Source organism: Tyto alba, unplaced genomic scaffold (assembly GCF_018691265.1).
Source record: "Tyto alba isolate M040663 unplaced genomic scaffold, T.alba_DEE_v4.0 Super-Scaffold_5, whole genome shotgun sequence".
NCBI lineage: Eukaryota > Metazoa > Chordata > Aves > Strigiformes > Tytonidae > Tyto > Tyto alba.
This window is the reverse complement of record NW_024881326.1, coordinates 4,507,186-4,526,479: the sequence shown is the minus strand read 5'-3', so window position 1 is coordinate 4,526,479 and position 19,294 is coordinate 4,507,186. Positions and strand designations below refer to the sequence as shown.

At 39.9% G+C, this 19,294-nt stretch overlaps 1 protein-coding gene across 4 annotated transcripts in view; it reads left to right on the top strand.

The window, feature by feature from the left end:
- Positions 1-19,294, top strand: part of COL4A5 (collagen type IV alpha 5 chain) — an 86,909-nt gene that overhangs the window by 49,285 nt on the left and 18,330 nt on the right. For 2 of the 4 annotated variants that reach the window (XM_042807080.1, XM_042807082.1), the window contains exons 21-38: positions 1,087-1,170; positions 2,402-2,494; positions 3,074-3,144; positions 3,346-3,537; positions 3,978-4,146; positions 5,384-5,476; positions 5,569-5,673; positions 6,261-6,358; positions 6,619-6,769; positions 7,422-7,535; positions 11,033-11,041; positions 11,714-11,881; positions 12,782-12,871; positions 13,684-13,833; positions 15,102-15,200; positions 16,201-16,290; positions 17,013-17,152; positions 18,085-18,211. In XM_042807080.1, the coding sequence (XP_042663014.1) occupies positions 1,087-1,170; positions 2,402-2,494; positions 3,074-3,144; positions 3,346-3,537; positions 3,978-4,146; positions 5,384-5,476; positions 5,569-5,673; positions 6,261-6,358; positions 6,619-6,769; positions 7,422-7,535; positions 11,033-11,041; positions 11,714-11,881; positions 12,782-12,871; positions 13,684-13,833; positions 15,102-15,200; positions 16,201-16,290; positions 17,013-17,152; positions 18,085-18,211 (2,043 nt within the window). The remainder of the gene's footprint in view (positions 1-1,086; positions 1,171-2,401; positions 2,495-3,073; positions 3,145-3,345; positions 3,538-3,977; positions 4,147-5,383; positions 5,477-5,568; positions 5,674-6,260; positions 6,359-6,618; positions 6,770-7,421; positions 7,536-11,032; positions 11,042-11,713; positions 11,882-12,781; positions 12,872-13,683; positions 13,834-15,101; positions 15,201-16,200; positions 16,291-17,012; positions 17,153-18,084; positions 18,212-19,294) is intronic. The other 2 variants (XM_042807083.1, XM_042807081.1) reach the window with 1 other exon arrangement.

The window sequence follows — 19,294 nt, the reverse complement described above, 5'->3', positions numbered from 1 at the left end:
CTACCTCCAAAGATGTAGTTTACCAACAGCTGAAGTCCACAAGAATTTCAAACTATTTGTGTATATTCTCCAAGTTGCTCCCATTGCAACTCAGGACATTTGTAGGGGAACTCTAGCCTTAGGGACAATTACGGAATTTGGGAACTTAGTGGTGCGAGTTGCAGTCTGGCTTTATCATGACTCTTTCTACCTCAGATGAGCTCTGCTGTGACTTATATGTGAGATTCAGCTAGACTGGAGAGAAAAAAATCCTGTCAGATTTGAGGGATGTTTGTGCTAACTCACGTGATAATGACAGTCCTCCAGGGCCAAGCAGATTTGGCCCAGATGCACAAAACTAAGTATTTTTCCAATTTATGTTACATCCTATTTAATCCAACTAATGAAAGTTACATCAAAATTTGTGCTTAAAGCAGGAGGGTAACCACTTTGACAGTGTCTTCAGTAAATTTAGTTTTCATTATGTGATTTAATAAATCCTTGGAGGGACTATTCCATCCTAAAAGTTGTGATACCATGAGAGTCAAAGGAAGAATTTTTCACAGAATTCCAGTTTCATTTCATAAATACTTTAGCGTGTAGACCACACAAAGTTATAATGGAGCGGACGCTTTGGATGAAGGCTCTTAGCTCCTTTTTGGTATGAGGGAAGTAGGGAATGGGAGATTGGATAAGAAAACTGGAAAGCTATAGTGGAGAGGGGAGAATGCGTGGTTCAGGGAGCAATTTAATGCCTATATTTCATACTCGTGCTTTTATGATATGAGGCTGAACAGCAGAATGTAATGTAGAGATGAGAGCGTGTACGCTGTGGGAAGTAGTGGAAGATAGTTGAGGTTGTGAAGGGGAACTGATGACTGTTGTGTACTATCACTGATTGTTTCCTTTGGAGATTGGATTACGTTCATGGGTTTTCATTAGCAGTCCTCTGTCTGAATTGCCAAAATGTTTGGACTGTGATTATATGGGTGTATTAGAATATCCACACAAATACTAGGTAGTACGTTTTTTTACTGAATACATGTGTTCAGTGATGCTGTCAGTCTAACACAAATTGATCATTAAACCTCTCCTGCTTCCCCTTAGGTGAAGGGTTATGTGAGCAGGGGCCGCCAGGTCCTCCAGGAATTCCAGGACAACAAGGCTTTACAGGGGAGCGAGGCCAAAAAGGTACAGTGTCATGGCTATCTAGATTTTTCTCTTTTTGTTAGAGCTTGTTTAAAAATGTAAAGCCTGTATTAAATAGGGATAAACAGCGTCTCTTCCCAGTAGGACTGAGTGCAGATATTTTTTCTTTCTGTGAAAGCTGTTTGATTTGGTCATAGCAATTTGTCCTTCATCTAGTGCTAATGCACAGGAATCTCAGAGTGGCTGAGGATACAACCAATGCTAGGGCCTAGCATGGATCATGATTAAAGTAAAATGAAACTTGAGGTTTATGAGTACCTTCCAGGTAGATAGACACAAAGTGCTTTGTAACAGCAGCTGCCAATTCTATGTGAAAAAGTTTAATACTTATTTCATGAATAAATTTGCCTGTTCTTATGGAAAGCAACATTGAAATTATAAACGCAAGATTCCTGATCTGAGTTGGTCAATCTACAATGAGTTTGTTTGTTTGGTAAACAAAAGACAGACATCTTTAATGTGTATCCTTGTTTCCAAAAAGACAACCTTGCAATGAGGATGCTGATATGGGTAAGTGAGAACCTTTTCCTAGCTCAACCATGGACATCCTAGATGACCTTGGGCATCTCACTTAATTTTGTACTCCTTTTACGCAGAAGTCTTTTTTTCTCATAGAGATTGTAAGGATTCATTAATTAACCTAAATGAAGTGCTTAAATACTACATTGATGAATGTCAGAAATGTGAAGGAATGTCATGTATGTGAAGCAAAGTCCTAAGCTTCTTGAAACCATTCTTTTTTTTTAATGAAATAAGTTTAGCCTATTGTGAAAACAATTAAACATTCCCAGTATTTATTTTGCACTCTTGAAGTTTAATTAAAGTTTGTAATTTTGATATATGTGATTTAGAGCTGTAGTTTGAGGTACCAAGTACCTGCTTTAGAATAGGACTCTTGCTGAGCAAATGTCCACAGTTTTGTTTATTATTATTGAAAGCATTTTTTTATTGTTTTAATTTATTTTGTATTCATTTAAATAAATTCTAATAATATCTGATACTGGTTGTCTGACTGCTAGCAACCAAAAAACTTCAGTCTGGCTTTCATGGGGGTAGCCTAATATTTAAGCAACCGTATAATTACATAAAATAGTCATTTTGGACCTGGTATTATAGATCAGTAGCAAGAAAACAATTAGTGTTGTGCTGAATTCTTTTAAAGTTTTCTGAGATCTGATGCCCCAGCAATCTTTATCAATACAAATCTTTTTAGGTGATCAAGGAGACACATGCTTCAATTGCATAGGAACTGGGATAACTGGGCCTCCTGGGGAGAGAGGACCACCAGGACCTCCAGGTAGTCCAGGTAAGGCTGTAGTCATCACTGTTTTCTTAATATATTCCATAAAGTCACTTTTGTATCTGAGTATCTGTGTATAATGATAATGATATACCTGTGCATTGTGTACAAATTCAGATGCACAGTTGCCAGCTCCAGTATATAGTTGGTGCATGTTCTATTTTGCACTGTTGGGGAGTGTTAGAAAGAAACAAGTTGGATGCGTACATGTAAAACAATCACCCATTTCCTGAAAATCCAGTCTTTCAAAAAAAATTTCTCTTATCAAAGACAGACTTGCAAGCATTCTGTGTATGGAAGGTTTATGGTCTGCTATAGGTTTAACTGAAAGAGAGAAATTAACTTCTCCTACTCGCTATTCCTGAAATGATAGAGGAGCTGGAGCTTTTAAAAAGTGTGACATTTTTTGACACTACTGCTTTAACTTAGAGTTGCAAATTTTGTTCTGCTCAAATAAAATCAAGCTCTCCAAAAAAAACAGACTAAACCTTGCCTGGTTTTAAAACAACTTAGCTATTATCTTATGCAAACAGAAGGCTTGATATTTACAGTTTCTATGGTTTTGTGTTTTTCTGTACTACTCAGGTTCTCCTGGTTTTCCTGGACCAAAAGGTGAAAAGGGGCTTCCTGGATTAACTGGCCTTGTAGGACCACCAGTAAGTGGTGGTGTTATGTTCTGGTGGGAAAATAGTGTCTCATTTGTCTTGTGAGTTTGAGAGATCTGTGCACAGTACATATGAATTCTTGTCTAATACTTCTTTTTTTTGTCCATAACTAGCTTGAATGCATAATTCTTATACTGTGCCAATCTCAGAGAGGAAGTGAAAGAAAAACTAAATTTTTTCTTTCCCCCTCAGGGATTTCCAGGGTCCCCAGGTGCTCCTGGGAGACCTGGTCCTAAAGGAGACCCAGGGGATGTCCTGACTTCTCCAAGAATGAAAGGTGACAAAGGAGACCCTGGCTTCCCAGGACCTCCAGGTCTTCCTGGCATAGATGGCACTCCTGGACGAGATGGACTGCCAGGTCTACCTGGCCCTAAGGGGGAGCCTGTGAGTTTCCATTTTATGCGGTCTTTGATTGGACAGATGTTTTGGGAAGTCCTGGATGCATTTGACATAGTGTAGATAAGAAGGCTGGCAAATACACTTTTTTCTGAATGAGACTAATGCAGTAATTCTCTACAGTAGATGCCAATCAGGTACTTCCTGAATGTGTCGATGCCTCTAAAAATAAGCTGGGACATCTCTTGGGTAGTGTCAGATGGTCCTTTCTGCCATTGGTCTACATTTCACCTATGTAGTGTAAAGAATTAAGTAGCCAGGTTTAGACCTTATCTCTACCATGCTAGTAAGATGCAGACAGCTAATGGCCTTGAGAGCTAGAAGGATGGAAATGGCCAAAGAGTTTCAAAACAGAAGCAATGAAACACTTTAATCCTTTGCTAGTAAATACATGTTCCACTTCGCCATCCTGCTCTTCGTTTTTCCAGGGCAGTGTTGCATTCAAAGGAGAAATGGGTATTCCGGGTGATCCAGGAATACCAGGTCTTCCTGGAGACAAAGGACTTCCTGGACCTCCTGGTTTTGGCCCACAAGGTTCACCTGGTGAAAAGGGCATCCAAGGTGTATCAGGCCGTCCAGGGCCTCCTGGAGTTCCTGGTGAGTTGGTCTCTGTGTGCTATTGAACAAAAACTGTAAAATCACATTTTGTCCTTTTACTCCAGATAGTTCTCAGAACATAATGCTGCTTTTAAGATTTTTCCAAAGGTGTTATAAGACCTAGTGTTTATAAGCTTCCTTAAAGAAGGTCACCACGTAATCACGAAGTGAGCAGAATTTGTGCTATATTATGTTACTATAGGCATGTGACAACCTTCTGCTCTGATGTCTAGAGAAGGTTCTCCTTCCTGACTGACTGTAATGGAAATGCGTTGTAACTACCATCTGGCTTATGCTTAATAATACTGCAACTACAGCAGTTTTTGAAAACAAATGTTTGGTTTGACAAGTTTGCTTTTGTTACTTTCTTGTCAACTATACAGATCCTGATCAAGTTGTACTGGTGTCAGCTACAGAAAATACTATTCACATGATAATACCTAGGAGAAAGCTATTAAAAATAACATTTCAAGAGACGTGTCTTAACATAGAATCATGGAATGGTTCAAGTTGGAAGGGACCTTAAAGATCATCCAGTTCCACCCCTCTGCCACGGGCAGGGACACCTTCCCCGAGCCCAGGGTGCTCCCAGCCCCGTCCAACCTGGCCTTGAATCCTTCCAGGGAGGGGGCAGCCACAGCTTCTCTGGGCACCTTGGGCCAGCACCTCACCACCTGCACAGGGAAGAATTTCTTCCTTAGATCTAATCTAAATCTACCCTCTTTTGTTTTAAACCCGTCACACCTCATCCTATCCCCACCCTCCTGATCCAGAGTCCCTCCCCACCTTTCCTGTCCCCCCTTTAAGCCCTGGGAGGCCACTCGAATGTCTCCCCGGAGCCTTCTCTTCTCCAGGCTGAACCCCCCCAACTCTCTCAGCCCGGCCCCCCAGGGGAGCTGCTCCAGCCTCCCCAGCATCTTCGTGGCCTCCTCTGGCCCCGTTTGAGCAGCTCCGTGTCCTTCTGCTGTTGGGGGCCCCAGACCTGGATCCAGCACTGCAGGTGTGGTCTCATGAGAGCAGAGGGGGAGAATCACCCCACTGCTTTTGATGAACATAAAACAGTGCTTCTAAGCCTATAAGTGTTATATGGGGCTCAGAGGCAGATAGCTTATTGGGTAAAGTGTTGCTGGTGTTTAAGTTCTTTGTAAGTTTGGGATGTGGCTAGCATCTTTCTCTGCTCAAAGGAAAACAGAAAAGAAACTCCTACTGAGTGATACATATTTCTTTTTGGTTTTAGGTCCAAAAGGTGACCCTGGCCAGACTATTACAGAACCAGGAGTTCCTGGCCCCCCTGGTCCTCCAGGAAGAAATGGTGACCCAGGTCTTCCAGGTAAATCAGCAACTAGATATCCAGGGAACTCCAAGAGCTTTTTTTATTCTGACTGATTCTTGATAACTCTGTTGATTTTCTTCTTTTTACAGGAGATCCTGGTCAGCCAGGTCAGCGTGGCTTATCAGGCATCCCAGGTGCAAAGGGAGAGCCTGGTATTCCTGGCATTGGACTTCCAGGTCCACCAGGCCCAAAAGGTATGTTAATGTATTATACTGGCTGTAAAGAGGGGACATACAGGGTTGTGTATCTTCACTTTTTCCCAGTGAGTTGAGTTCTGTGTCTAGAATCCTTTAAAAAAATTTTGTCTTGAATTTATACATCTTCATAATGCTTTCAGAAGTATCAGGAAGAAAACCTGCAGAGCTCTTATTCCTCTCTTCACTGTACTGCTCCTTCATGGTAGCTTACGTTTTTCAGTAAATCAAGGACACAAAAGTAAATGGGTAAAACTCTGGGAAATGATGAATGTTTGAGCTTGAATCAATAAATGATCTCCAAATGCTGCCTCAAGATGTTAATGTTTCTGATGGGAATTGCTTGTAATTTTTGTTAGAGCACACAGCATGGGGAGTGCCCTCTTCTGAGAGGAGTCCCAGACGTCCTGTGTGGCAGACTCTATACTCAGAAGTTATCTCAGCCAAATGGGTGTACCCCTCAAGTATGCTTGAGCTAGCATAGAACGTTTTTTCAGAGATTACTTTTCATGGGCCCTAATCATTTCTGCAAGAGTTGTTCTAATGCTCTCTGTCTTCTGCTGACCTAACCTCCATGTCATGTGTAGGTTTCCCAGGGACTCCAGGACCCCCTGGAGCTCCAGGAACTCCAGGTCGCCCTGGTCTAGATGGACCTCCTGGACCACCTGGTTTCCCAGGACAGAAGGTCTGTGTTTGCTTGTTTAATATTAAACTTCACTTTCTTAGAGGAGGTTCTGCATCAGTGGGAAGTTGGCGGGGAGGATTTCACCTCCTGTTGTCAGCTTTTGATGGCAGGGAAGTCACGTTCTCTACTTGAGGTTTGAGTGAGGGTAGGAAAAAAAGAAATTGAACTCTAAGATGGTGGGCATTTTTTCTTTGCTACTTTTAGGAGAAGCTAAACTTAGAAAAATCCCTTTAAAAAAAAAATGTGTTAATTTGTTATAGGGAGATCGTGGATTTGGAGTTCCAGGACCACCTGGACCCCCAGGACCACCAGGCACAAAAGGAGTTCAAGGACCGAAAGGTGATCCTGGCTTCCCAGGAAACCCTGGTCTCCCAGGACGGGCAGGTTTTGATGGAACTCCAGGTCCCAAAGGTATGGAAAACTCTGCCCTTTTCTGTTCCCTATTGAACATTAAAAAATGTAGATGAGCTGGGAGTGATATGGCAGTTAAATAAAAGCAGTGTTGACTTTAGAGCAATTATTTCAGAGTCCATTTTCCAAATCAGACACACCTGTGTAAATGGAAGCTTGTGTTCTCAAAAGACAAGCAAGCAAGTAAATACCAACACCTGTGGGTCAGTATCTGAAAGTCTGTATTGTAAAGACAAATCATGTTAAGATGGGGGCAAAACTTTTTCAATAGAATAATTGTCATTTAGATGCACTGTGCTTCAACACGCAGTGGGTTAGCAATTCATGAATTCCTGCTGTTAATCATTGTCTGTATTGAACTGCAGAGCATGCCAGCTTTGCTGGAGAGCATCTGTTGAGTTTGATGTGGATTATGATGCAATAACATGTCTCTGTGTGTAGCCTAGAAATGTAAACTGCATGCATTCCACACAGAGTGAGGACAAGTCTCTGGCTTTCAGAAATAGCCTCTGAAGTGTGTTTTTTCCTGTCATATCCATATTTGTTTGCATGCAAGGACAAGATTTCAAGTACAATGTGCAGGCACTCTGCTTCTGAAAGCAAGTGTCTCTGAACCGACTTCGTTATTTACTAAACAAGGATGTTCTTTTAGGTGACCCTGGACCAAGTGGACCACCAGGACTCCCAGGCCCACCAGGCATCCCTGGCATTGGTGGTCAAGGTCCACCTGGATCTCCAGGACCTCCAGGTCCTGTTGGCCCCCCAGGTAAAACTCACATCAGCTATACCCTTAGGTTATTTCTGGCATACACCAAGCAGGTACACAGGACTCTGAAGGTCCCACTGAACAGATAAGCAAGAAAAGATAGAGACTTCATGCCTATTAGCTTGGCTGTTTTGCCAGTCAAGTGTGCAAAATTTGGTACATCATGTTTTTCACTGAAACCAGAAGTGGAATTACATTCAGCCCTGCTATTTGCACAATTTAGAGAGGTCTCAAGGGTATAAAAGCCTACTTTGGAGAAGACTTGGAGCCTCAGCAGAAATTCTAGAAAGTGTTGTGCACAGATAGTGACAAAATCTCTGTGAAGGAATTTATTGCAATAGTCTTCAGGTTAAGACAGAAGGGAGCACAATGTCAGTGCAGAGGTTTTGGAAACACTGGAGGAAAGTTGCCTATAGCTGTGTGTCATTACATTGCTTTCAAATAGAAAAATGGTTCTTAAACACCAAAGCAGTTTTCTAGCTTACCAAACTGTATTCCAAATTCACTGGGTGAGAGGTATTTTTAAATAGCTTTTTAATGTTATTAATTAGAAAATTATTTTCTGATTTGGAAAAAAAAGCAGACAAACTCAATCCCCTATACAGTGCTATTTGTCCTCCCTCTACTTACATGGCGAGTGCAAAAAAAAGGGAGTAATTCAGGTTCTCTCTGACATGGCTAGGCACTTTTATTTTTCCTGAATGGAAGCTGACGCATAATTTAACTCAGTTAACGTGGAAAGGAAGAAAGCATGAGAATTCCAAACTAGCTAGTTCATTAATTTGTAGAGGAGAAAATGTTCTTCAAGTAACAACATGATACTGTTTTAACAAAAGCCTGTCAGTAAAAGAGGTCATACACATTCATCTTGTCATAAGCACACCTGGAAAAGAGCTTTAGTATTCCTCTTACAGAAACGTCTGAGTTCTCAGGTCCTTGATTCCCTCACACACTTTTTTTTTACTGCAAAACCAACAAGTTTTATGTGTAGTGATAGGTTTAAAGTAGATTGGCAAAGTAGGATCTAAGGATTGTGATAATTAGGAATATGTCTCTGAGGGAAATTTGATTGTCTTTTGTCTAAAATGACTGGTGACTGATGAAGATATGAACTTGTTCCATCTCTGTGCACAAAGGATACATGTGCATGCATGCACATCATTCTATTCACAGAGTTTGTTGGGGGAAATTCTTTTTCCCTTCATTTGGTGAATGAGCTTGCTGTGCACCAACTCCTGATGTTACAGATGTGTGGCAGTCACCACAGTGAGAACATTCTCTGTGGACTTGAGCATGCCTGCTGCTGAAACACTTCAAAACCCATCTGGTTCTTTCCATGCCTGTATGACTGTTTACATTGCATGTTTGTGAGCTACACTTATTGAATGTGTTTGTATGCCAGCACTGGGATTAGCATTATTCACAATGCACACTGAAAAAATCATGGCCAACTGTAAGACCATGGGTCACAGATTGGTTGATTATGTTTAGATCTTTATGAAGTGTGGGCCGAGATTCAGCAAAGTGCTTAACTTGAATCTGGGTAAGCACTTGAGTAAGCAGGCCCATGGAGTTGGAGTTCTACTCGCATACATAGAGTGTGGGTCATGTTGAAGTATATTTTTTCACAAGTTTCCTAGAGGGGAAGGGAGCGTGTGGTCACTGCACCAGCAAGCCTTGAAAGTGTCCAGTATTAAGAGTTAGGGACAGCAGAGCTCTGGACAATGTGCACAGAAGGTCCCTGAGCCAGCGGGTGGGATTTCTGTTTGGCTTACTGTGCTCACTTTTCCATCCTGAACCTATGGTTGTACTTGAGGCTGAACTGAAATGGAAGGCAACAGAGGTGTGTATTTTGGGTGGGAGGTATTAGTATGGGTTTGAATGTTTCATCCAATGCATGTTCTTTTATCTTCCTGTAACATCTCTTCTGGTGTTAGCCAGAATTTTATTTCATGTGATCATTGATTTATTCTGCAAAATACCAATTTCCACAAATTCACAATTGTTACTAGAACTGGTGGGTTAGAACTGCTTGTATTTTCACTCTTCGTGTCTGTACTGACTAATCATTGCAACTACTAACAGCATGGTGGCTCTGAAATCTAGCACATGGTTGAAGGTCCCACTTGAGAAGTCCTTGTTATTTCCCTTGGCACTGCTATTTTTCTGTTTTGTGCAGAATTCTTTACATTCCCATCTCTCATCCCTTGTTTGTTTTACTAAGCTGTTTGGTTTCTGTTCTTTTATGCAACATTAGGGTAAAGTTTCTGGGGCTCTGTTTTTCAGGTAATTTCGAAAATTCTGGAAAGGATTTCCCTGTTCAGAATTTCTTTTCTCTGCACCTCCATTTCTTCAAACAGTTTGCAGTAACTCAACATTCTTCTTCTTTTGAATATATAATAAATTACTTTCAAATTTATTGTTGTCTATATTGTTCTAACGATGATACGGTTACATTTTTGAGAACCAGAAATTGAATTAGAATTAACTTCTATTTGAAAAACTATCTTTACCACTCTAGATACGGATTTTGTCCTATTACTGGGTTATTATATTATTTTCTCTTATTTTTTTCCCCCCCCCCCTACTTGCTGATAGAGACTCCTTAAACACAGCATGTGCAGTTGCTATCCATCCCCTGGTACTGTTTTTTCTCTGCCAAGTAAGCAGTTCCAGGCACATGACACCATAGATTAACACAGTGATAAACTGCTGCCAAAGGGGAGCATGCTTATCATTAAATAAATGGAAGTTTACAGCCTATACTGTCAAGAAAACTTGATCTGCCTTTTTCATGTGCAAAGAACACATCATGATATCAATCCTGCAGTTGAGAGCGGAGCCCTGTAGTTAGTTATGAGGTTTTGGCACAGTGTTGTCATAACCTCAGTAGGCTATGGTAGGGCATATAACATGCAATATACTATCTCTGTAGGTGTAACGAGGTAAATTTGCATAATAGAACTAAAAGAATGGGAAAAAAACTACTTGGAGATTTTTTGTGTTATAAAGAAGCAGCATCTTTTGAAAACCCCGATTTGAAGGGATTTACCAGAATGTAATACAGCCCAGCAAGAAGCTGATTGGTAGGGTGTACTCTGGTGTTCAGGTATCCAAGCCAGTATCTAGTAATGACAGTTTTGTGCAAGAAACAGTTCAGAAAAGAAGAGGATACTAGACAGAGGGAAAAATAATTTCATTTTAAAAATGTACCATCAATGTTTGAAAATACCTGAGTTTCTTGTTTCTGCATACAGCGGTGGCTGCACTTTGAAAAAGACCTCCAAGTTTCCTTGCGCTCTGGTTTCTCTTAACTGCATTAGTGTTGTATTCTTTGTAGTTAGATCTGTTTTCAATAACTTTAGCGTAGTTTTTTTCCTTTGTTCTAATCTGTATGTGCTTTATTTTGTTTCCTAACTTAACGACTATTACAACTCCTTACTGCTACCTGTCTCAACTTCCTGATGAGCTCTAACTCGTTGGCTTTTGAACCTCAGGTTCTCCAGGTACTGTGGTTTCTTTAACAGCCATTTCTTAACTTGAGGTTTAAGAATAATCATTTGTCAGCTGCATTTTCAGAGTCATCATCTTCACTGATACAGTGCACTGGAGGATAGCAAGCTGTCTGCTTGCTTCAGCAGTGCCTCAAGTTCAGTATCATTAGTGTTAAACAATCTTAAGCATGTTTTGACAATGCATATTTTTCATTCAGGGAAATGTAATGCAATGCAGAATTTTGCTATCCTTCAAAAATATTCAGCTGATGTTATCTTAGAATGTAGTAAAATGGAATCATTAATGGAAATATACTTGTAAGAAGCACAATACTTAATGATAAAATACAACCCAGTCCAATCTTGGCTTTTTGTTTTATTAATCAGACTTTTAAAAGGTTGTTGAAAAGACTTGTTGTTTTCCTTTTGAGATTTTTTTGAATTGCGTTTGCTACAACTTGGTAAAATTTTACTAATGCTTCTCTTCGGGAGAATATGGCCTTTTAACACCTAGAAGCCATTAAAAAATAAGTGGCTTTAGAAGAATTGCAGTGTTTTCATTAATGCTAAGAGAGGACTGCAGATAAAACTTAGCTATTCCTACAGTACTATGCCCAGAGACACACAGATCTCAGCCTTGCCTTACTTTTTGCTAAAAGATTGTGTCTTAACAACGTTGCCTAGGGTTGCAGGGCATTCCAGGGGAGAAAGGGGATCCAGGTCCTCCAGGCTTCGACGTTCCTGGTCCTCCAGGTGACCGAGGAACCCCGGGATATCCAGGACCCCCTGGTCTCCCAGGGCCTCAGGGTTCACCTGGGCCACCTGGCCGGGATGGAATACCTGGATTTCCAGGTAAGTTCACATTTTTTACCTGTGGACAAAGACCAAACTTCAGTTACACATGGATGCTCTCTATGCTGGGGCATGCCATCTTAATGAGCTTTGATGTTTATCCTATCTGTTGAAAGTTGGATACATGTAACCATTAAATCTCATACTTTTAAAAAAAATGATAACAAAATTTGTTGCATTAAAATCTTTGTCACCCCTCCACTTTTCCCTGTAACTTGATTCAAATATTTTCCATGTTATTCTGTTTCATAATTTTCAAATGTTGCTTTAATCATCAACATTATGTCACATCTCTATTTTGTGATTTTTTTTTTTCCCTAGTCACTGCTACAATTTAGAAATAGATCTTGTTTAAAGAAAATAATTACAAATGCTATCAGTTAGATCCAACACATAGTTTTAAGCATTAATTTCGTTGTATGCGTTAGACTATTCAGTTAAGATATTCTGTTCCACCCTCTGGAATAGAAATCTCAAAAGCAAATTTTGAGAATCTTTGTGTTTGGATAGAGGGGGCGATACAAAAGATTCTAAAGGTAGTGTATACCTAATTATCATTTTGGCCTTCAATAAAATGAAGTTTGTTTTAGAACAAATATTTCTGTTTCAAACCAGGGAACCAAACTTATTGGAAGTATAAATATGCTTTCTACCATAAAGAACAGTGTACTGTAAATTTTCTTCCCAGGACTTAACTGTGGAAAATTTGCCAAAAATTTCAAGTGTCATCTTATCTGATTTAGATCTATACAAGAACTGAGTGCTTGTAATTCCCTTAAAACACACTTTATATCCATGTGCTGGCTAATAAATAACATAGAGATGCAGGGAAGTGGAAATTAGATACTGATAGGTTTTGAGGTTTTTTTCAGACTGACAACAGTGATTCAATGCATTTAGGTGCCAAAGGTGAGATGGGTGTCATGGGAGCTCCTGGTCCTCCAGGGCCTCCAGGAACTCCTGGAAGAAATGGCCTGCCTGGCTTGAAAGGTAATGTTTGTTTTATCCACCCCTGAAGAGAATCAGAATGCTGTTTTCCATGTCCTGTGTGGAAAGAAGCTTTGAAATACTAACATGTAGATCTTCATTACTGGGATCTGCTTAGCTTATCTTCTTTTTGACAGTGCTGATGTTCCGAATCGCTTTTGCAGTTTTAAGCCATAGCATTCAGTCACTCTTTTTTAAATTGATGCCATGAAACGTTAGCTATTTTTAAAAGATTACCTTTGGATTGATGGCATTGAAGTAGGGCAATATTTCTGAAGTATGTTTTAAAGTCTGCTTTAAGCAGCAGAAAGTAGAAAATCAGTAGCTTTGGGTTATGAAGTCATCCAGAATCAGCTCTGTAGGTGTCACAGAGAACCTATTCTATCTAACCCCTTGTTGGAGATAAATTTGGAAAGAGTTTGGTAGAAAAAAAAAAACCAAACATCTCCCTAGAACAAGGAGGCTGTGAATCCAAAGCTGCTGTAGCTGTTGCACCTCCTTTGTGCTGGTGGCACAATGTGGGGGGCACTGAGAGCTCTCACGATGTGGGTCAGAGAGAGCTGCTTCCTCTGAGCTGGGCTGGCCAGAGCTCCCAGGCTGCAGCACACAGACGTCCCCATGCAGTCCACTGACTTGAGTTTGTTCCAGGGCTTAAGGTGTTGTGGAGAACGTTGCATAAACTGACTGATCATTTAGTGAATTCCAACTTCATTAATAAATCATGGACTCCCTATGTAAGAAAAAGCGTTACAAATGTATTAGCCTACCTTAAGGATTATGATTTTTTCCCTTTTGTTGTCTACTACCTACTGTAGGTAATAACGGATTACCTGGGCCTCCAGGACCTCCTGGACCAGTAGGACAGAAAGGCATCAAAGGTGAAACAGGCCTGCCAGGTCCGCCTGGAAAAGTTGATCCGAAACAGCTAGGAGCAAAGGGAGAAAAAGGCGAGCCAGGTGTTCCAGGTACAGAACTTTGCATGTGGGGCTGGGGAGGTGGTTTATATTCTAGAGATAAGTGACTGTAACTGAATCCGTTACAGTTCATTCTGCCTTACAGACAAAAATAAACTCTGAGTTTATAAACTCAGTAGCTTAAGGTTCTCTTATTTTAGACTTTTTTTTGAGTGGTTCTATGATGGTTAGTGTGCAGTGTCCTTGCTCATTAACTGTTACTATTATTTGGCATATGGAGGTATTGTAATAGCACTAAGGTGCTTTCAGCAGGATTGCGATTCAGTTTTCTAGGTGTTATTCCTAAACATGGAGAAATAGTTGTCATGGCTGTTGTGCTGGCTGCATTCCTGCTGTCTCGAAGCCCCTTGGGCCTTTGCCTTGTAGGATGGAGTTGCAGAGGTCATCTGCTCATGCATCACCTCCAGATTGTCCCTTTGGGTATCTCTGTAAGCTTACCCTCCCCTGAGCTAAATGTCATCTCTGTGTGTGTTTCTACTTAGGAAGCTGGCAGCCTGAAAGGTTTTCTCAATTCACTGGAGTGTGGTTTCTCTCTCACTTGCTGGCTTCCCTCTGCTCCCCCACCAAGGGTTCTGACATCTCCTTTGAACTCTAATTTACTCTTGATAAGAGTAAAAATATTCTGCCCTAGAGAGAGCCAGAATGCCTTTCTCTAATGTTGGCCCAGCCATTTTTGTGCTAATTTATCTGTTGTATTAATTTCTGTGAAGCCTAGCTAGGATCCTAAGACACTTGCCTTCCCCCCGCTCCCTCCTGTCCCGTTAAGTAAGAGCTGTAGAGCACAGATTTAACTATGCCTGTAGGGCAGCACAAAGTTATTGTATGGTATAGAACTTGTAAAAACCTGCTAAAATACCTGCATTACTTCTTATAAGAGATCAGTTCCAAAGTGCTTCTGGTGTAGCAATGTAATTAAACATGTATATAAATAATCTGGATGAATATAGAGAAGCTAGCATGGTGTCTGCTCATCCAAAAAGACAGTCCCTTCTGAATGAAGGATATTTGCATTAGTTGTAAACTTACTTTTTCCTCTACTTACTTATATTGTTCCTGTTCCATAGTAATTTTAATCTTTCCATAAGCAATATTTTGTGTTCTGTGATACTTTTCTTTGCTAAACTAGGGGGAATTCTATTTACTGAAAAAAAATTCCTATTTGCATTTTACTCACCTGTATCTAAATCTGATCTCTTAAGGTGAAAGAAAACATACAGTAGTGGTAATAGTCATAATAAAATGTATCTTCTTCCTTTGAGGCATTCCTGGCTTATCAGGACAGAAAGGTTATCAAGGTCTCCCAGGTGATCCAGGCCCACCAGGACTTAGTGGCCCACCAGGTGTGCCGGGATTGCCAGGTAAGTAAACAAGGCCACAGATGGACAGGTTTGATCTGTAAAAATGTGCACGCGTTTTTATCACATGGGACTGGTATGTTAATCCAGGTAAGCAAAACGTAGGAATTTACACTTAGAGCTGCAGCACGGTTTGGAGACACTTAAAATCATTATCCAAACAGCGTGCTTTGAGCTCTTCCCTTCTGACAGATCCAAAAGCAGTTTTAAGCTGATTGTGTTGAAGATTAGGAAAGCTTTTAGGATGACTGGAAAAGTGCTTGCTGCTTGAGCAAGCAACACGACTGCAGGATCTGCCAGCAAGAGTTGTCTGTTTCATGCATTTATTTCTTATATTGTTAGTTATTATACTCATACTTTGCAAATGGCCAAATGAATGTATTGCAAAGGCTGTCTGGATGTCACATCTTTGCTTTAAAGAATTGCAAGTATCAAGAAAACCAATTCTATTTCGCCCTGCTTCTTCCTACAGCTATAACAACTTATCTGAAATCTTGAATCTTTGCTCATATGTCTAAATAGGTCTTGCTCTAAATATCTTGTTGGGCTTGGGGAATTTTTTTAACCATCCAGGACTCAAACTAGTTTGAGCATTGTAGGTCGCATTTAATTCCATAATAAAAGCTACTGAATATCTATTGCAGGTGAGAAAGAGATAATGTGTTCATTCTGCAGAACAACTCATGAGAAACCAAGTCACACCAGTACTAAATTTTTTCAGGTGGTTACTAAATCATGGACTGAGATTTGACACATTTCACTAAACTACTCTTCAAAGCTAAGAAGTTGCCCTGATCAAATCTTGGCTCAGAACAAACTGAAGATGTTTAATATTTCACCACAAATGGGTGTGAGAAAGTATGTAGGAACAGTATGAGGCCTAAAGCAACTCCAAATCCATTGCCTTTGTAATTATATGACAGAAATTTTCATATGAGAATGCATATCAGAAACTCTTTAATTATTGCCATTAATTAATTAATTAAAACCACAACTTTCCTAGGCATCAAGGGAGACACGGGGCTTCCTGGACAACCGGGGCCAACAGGACCTCCAGGGTTAAAAGGTGCCATGGGAGAGATGGGCCTTCCAGGTTAGTTTCTGTGCTTGTATTTTACTTTGTTTTGGCCAGTGTTATCCTTTTACGTAGTACAGAGATGGATCTGCTTGTGTGCACCATCTAATAATATATTTTAATGGCAATGCAGATGAGGAATACATAAAGCCCTACATATATAGTTGTTGAAATAGTACATAAGAAATTGGAAATATCCGTTAAAACAGAAAATGCAAATATATTGCAAATATGTATTATTTTAAAGTGCTTATGGATGTAGAGGCAGAATGAGCTACATTTTCTAACTTTCATACTTTTCTGGTTTCTCAGATTCCACTCTGTGAAAGCTCAGAGAAAAGATGATTCTGTAAGCCCACCTGTCAGAAGGCAGACATCAGACACAAGCAAAAGGGGAAGGAGAAAGTGAATTCCGTTATTTAGAAAGATTGCTGAAACAAAAAACAGTTTCTGAGGATTCTAATATTAAATTGTGCCTAGATACTACAACGAGATATTTGGATTTGTGTAAATTAAGAATAAAAAAAGAAAGTTTAGAAATGTCATGCAAATATCCATGACAGATTTTTAGATAACTGTTTTAGTTTGTTTTTAAAAATAAAGACACATTAGGTATTCAAAGCCAGCCAGTCAATTTGTTAGTCCTTTCTAGTTCAGTTGCTGTAATTTGAGTGATTTCTCTAAACCACTGCAAAAGTTGTATTTATATTTGTAAAACTTATATTTTATCTTTTGGACAGGTCCCCCAGGGATAAAAGGCATCCAAGGAATAGCAGGCCGTCCAGGGCAGCCTGGGCCTGCAGGATTTCCTGGATTGAAAGGGGAGAAAGGTGACCCTGGTCTTTCAAGCATTGGTATTCCTGGTCTCCCTGGACCAAAGGTACATTTACAAAACTCTTTAAGACAAAATTCCATGAGGAAATTAGGGTTTGTGTTGATTTTTTTTAAAAACTATAATATACATCACCTATAACTAAATATGTATATAAATATATTAATAACAAGCAGAGTTGATTGTGGTTTGTTCTTGTCAGGTGGGAGCCAAAATTTCTAAATTTTAAGGGTGAAAATATTTATATATATTGGTTACATTATTTATCAGTTAAAGAAGATGACTGTTTACCAGACCTTGCAAGTTGGGTTCAGCTAGTGGCCTAGTCTGCACTGTGACATCTGCTGACATTTTGGTAATTGATAGGGATTTATACAATTAATATCATCGTTCCCATGTCTAATTATGTAGTTAATTCTAAAAAAATTAATACAACATGCATTTCAGAATAAATTACTAAGGAGCTGATAGATGATGATTACTGTTGCTTAAAAATTGTAAGTCTATATAAAACATTTGCACTAATATTTACGTATCCTTTGTCACCCACAAAAAAGTGAAAGACCTACAGAATATCTAGCAGCTTTCACTGATGCCTTACAATTGATGTTGAGCAGCAATTAACAAAAACATGGCATGATTAAAGCTCCACACATTTCCTTTTTTATTCTGTGTTATCATGGGGTAAAAATCTCTGTCTCTTCTGAAAGAAAAGGGAATGCTTTTTTTCTTTAATGTAGGTCAGTTCCAAGGAAAAGCTATGATACTCTTTACAAAACTGTAGGGGAAAACCATTAAAATCTTTACAATTGCTATTTCCAATTAGTTTTCTGTGTGAAAGGGTTAGCATGAACTGGATATAAGGAGAAGCGTACACAATGTAACAGTGACCTTTTTGTGATAGTGAGACTGGGAACATACAAGAAGGGCTTACCCATCTTACAAAGACTGGGTTCTTATTTCTGCTTGATGTTTTCTAGGGTGATCTTGGTTTGCCTGGATACCCAGGTAGTCCAGGCAGTAAAGGTATAGCTGGAAATCCTGGTTTGCCTGGATTTCCAGGCAGTCCAGGTGCAAAAGGAGAACCAGGCCTTCCTGGATTCCCAGGTAATTCTGAACAGGATTATTTTGTTTTCCCTCTTGCTTATATTGGTATATACATCTAAACGCAGTGGGTAATCGGTGGAGGGCTGCAGCTTCTTTCAAAGTTTCTGATGATCTGCTGCTTCTAAGCTTTGTGCTGTTGGAATTGTCACTGCAAGGGTGTGTGGATGCATCACTTGAGGAGGGTATCTTTTGAAATGATTCATCTGCTCTGATGGGCTGTAGCAGCTGTGTTAGCTAATGCTCTTCACTCCCCGCAGCAGTCAGATTCTCACCTCTTCTGACCCACAAAATACCTGTATTTGGCTCTGTGTTTTTCCTTCATGAATCAACAGAAAAGTGTTATCAGGAAAACTGGGCTTTTAAAATACCATTTATTGTCTAAAAATAGATCCTAAAGAGAAATCTCTTTCTGAAACATAATGAAATTAGGTTTTGCACTCTTCTCTAAAAAAATATACTCCTAACCAATCTCTACTAATATGTCGGTTCCTTCATTCTCAATTTAAAGAAACAAGGTTTTTACCTATGCTGAATTTGCTGTAATGAGGCTGTTCTACAAGCATGCTTGAGCTACTTTAATGTAGGAAGTTAGGGAATTTATAACAGTGTAGTCATGGCAGCAGGAAGCTTAGGAGAGAACAAAACCCGGCCATGAATCTGGCAGTTTTTAACCTCTGCTTCATGTCATGCTTGAAAGACTGTGAACAGTCAAAACACGGTGTATTGAGACACTACCTTGGTCAGGCTCAGGTGCTGTTCAGAACAGACATAATGCAACGGATTGATTGTTTTTCCTCCCTCTCACTCAGTTCATGCTATAGGGGTGAGAATCCAGTGTAAATGCTAACTAAGACCATTTTTATTAAGATCCTTTTTCAGGATAGGAAAAGAGGATTGGGGAAGGACTGTCCTACCGCAGGTCATAATGCTTTCAATTTGTTGTCAAGCAGAAACACCTGTGTCTGAAATGGTAATTTCCTAGCAGACTGACAGACTGGCTTGTCCTTGACCACGGGCACTCAACAATTAAGAAGTCAGAGCCTTGAGAGTAGCAGTAAGGACAGTTGTGCTACTATGTTTTGT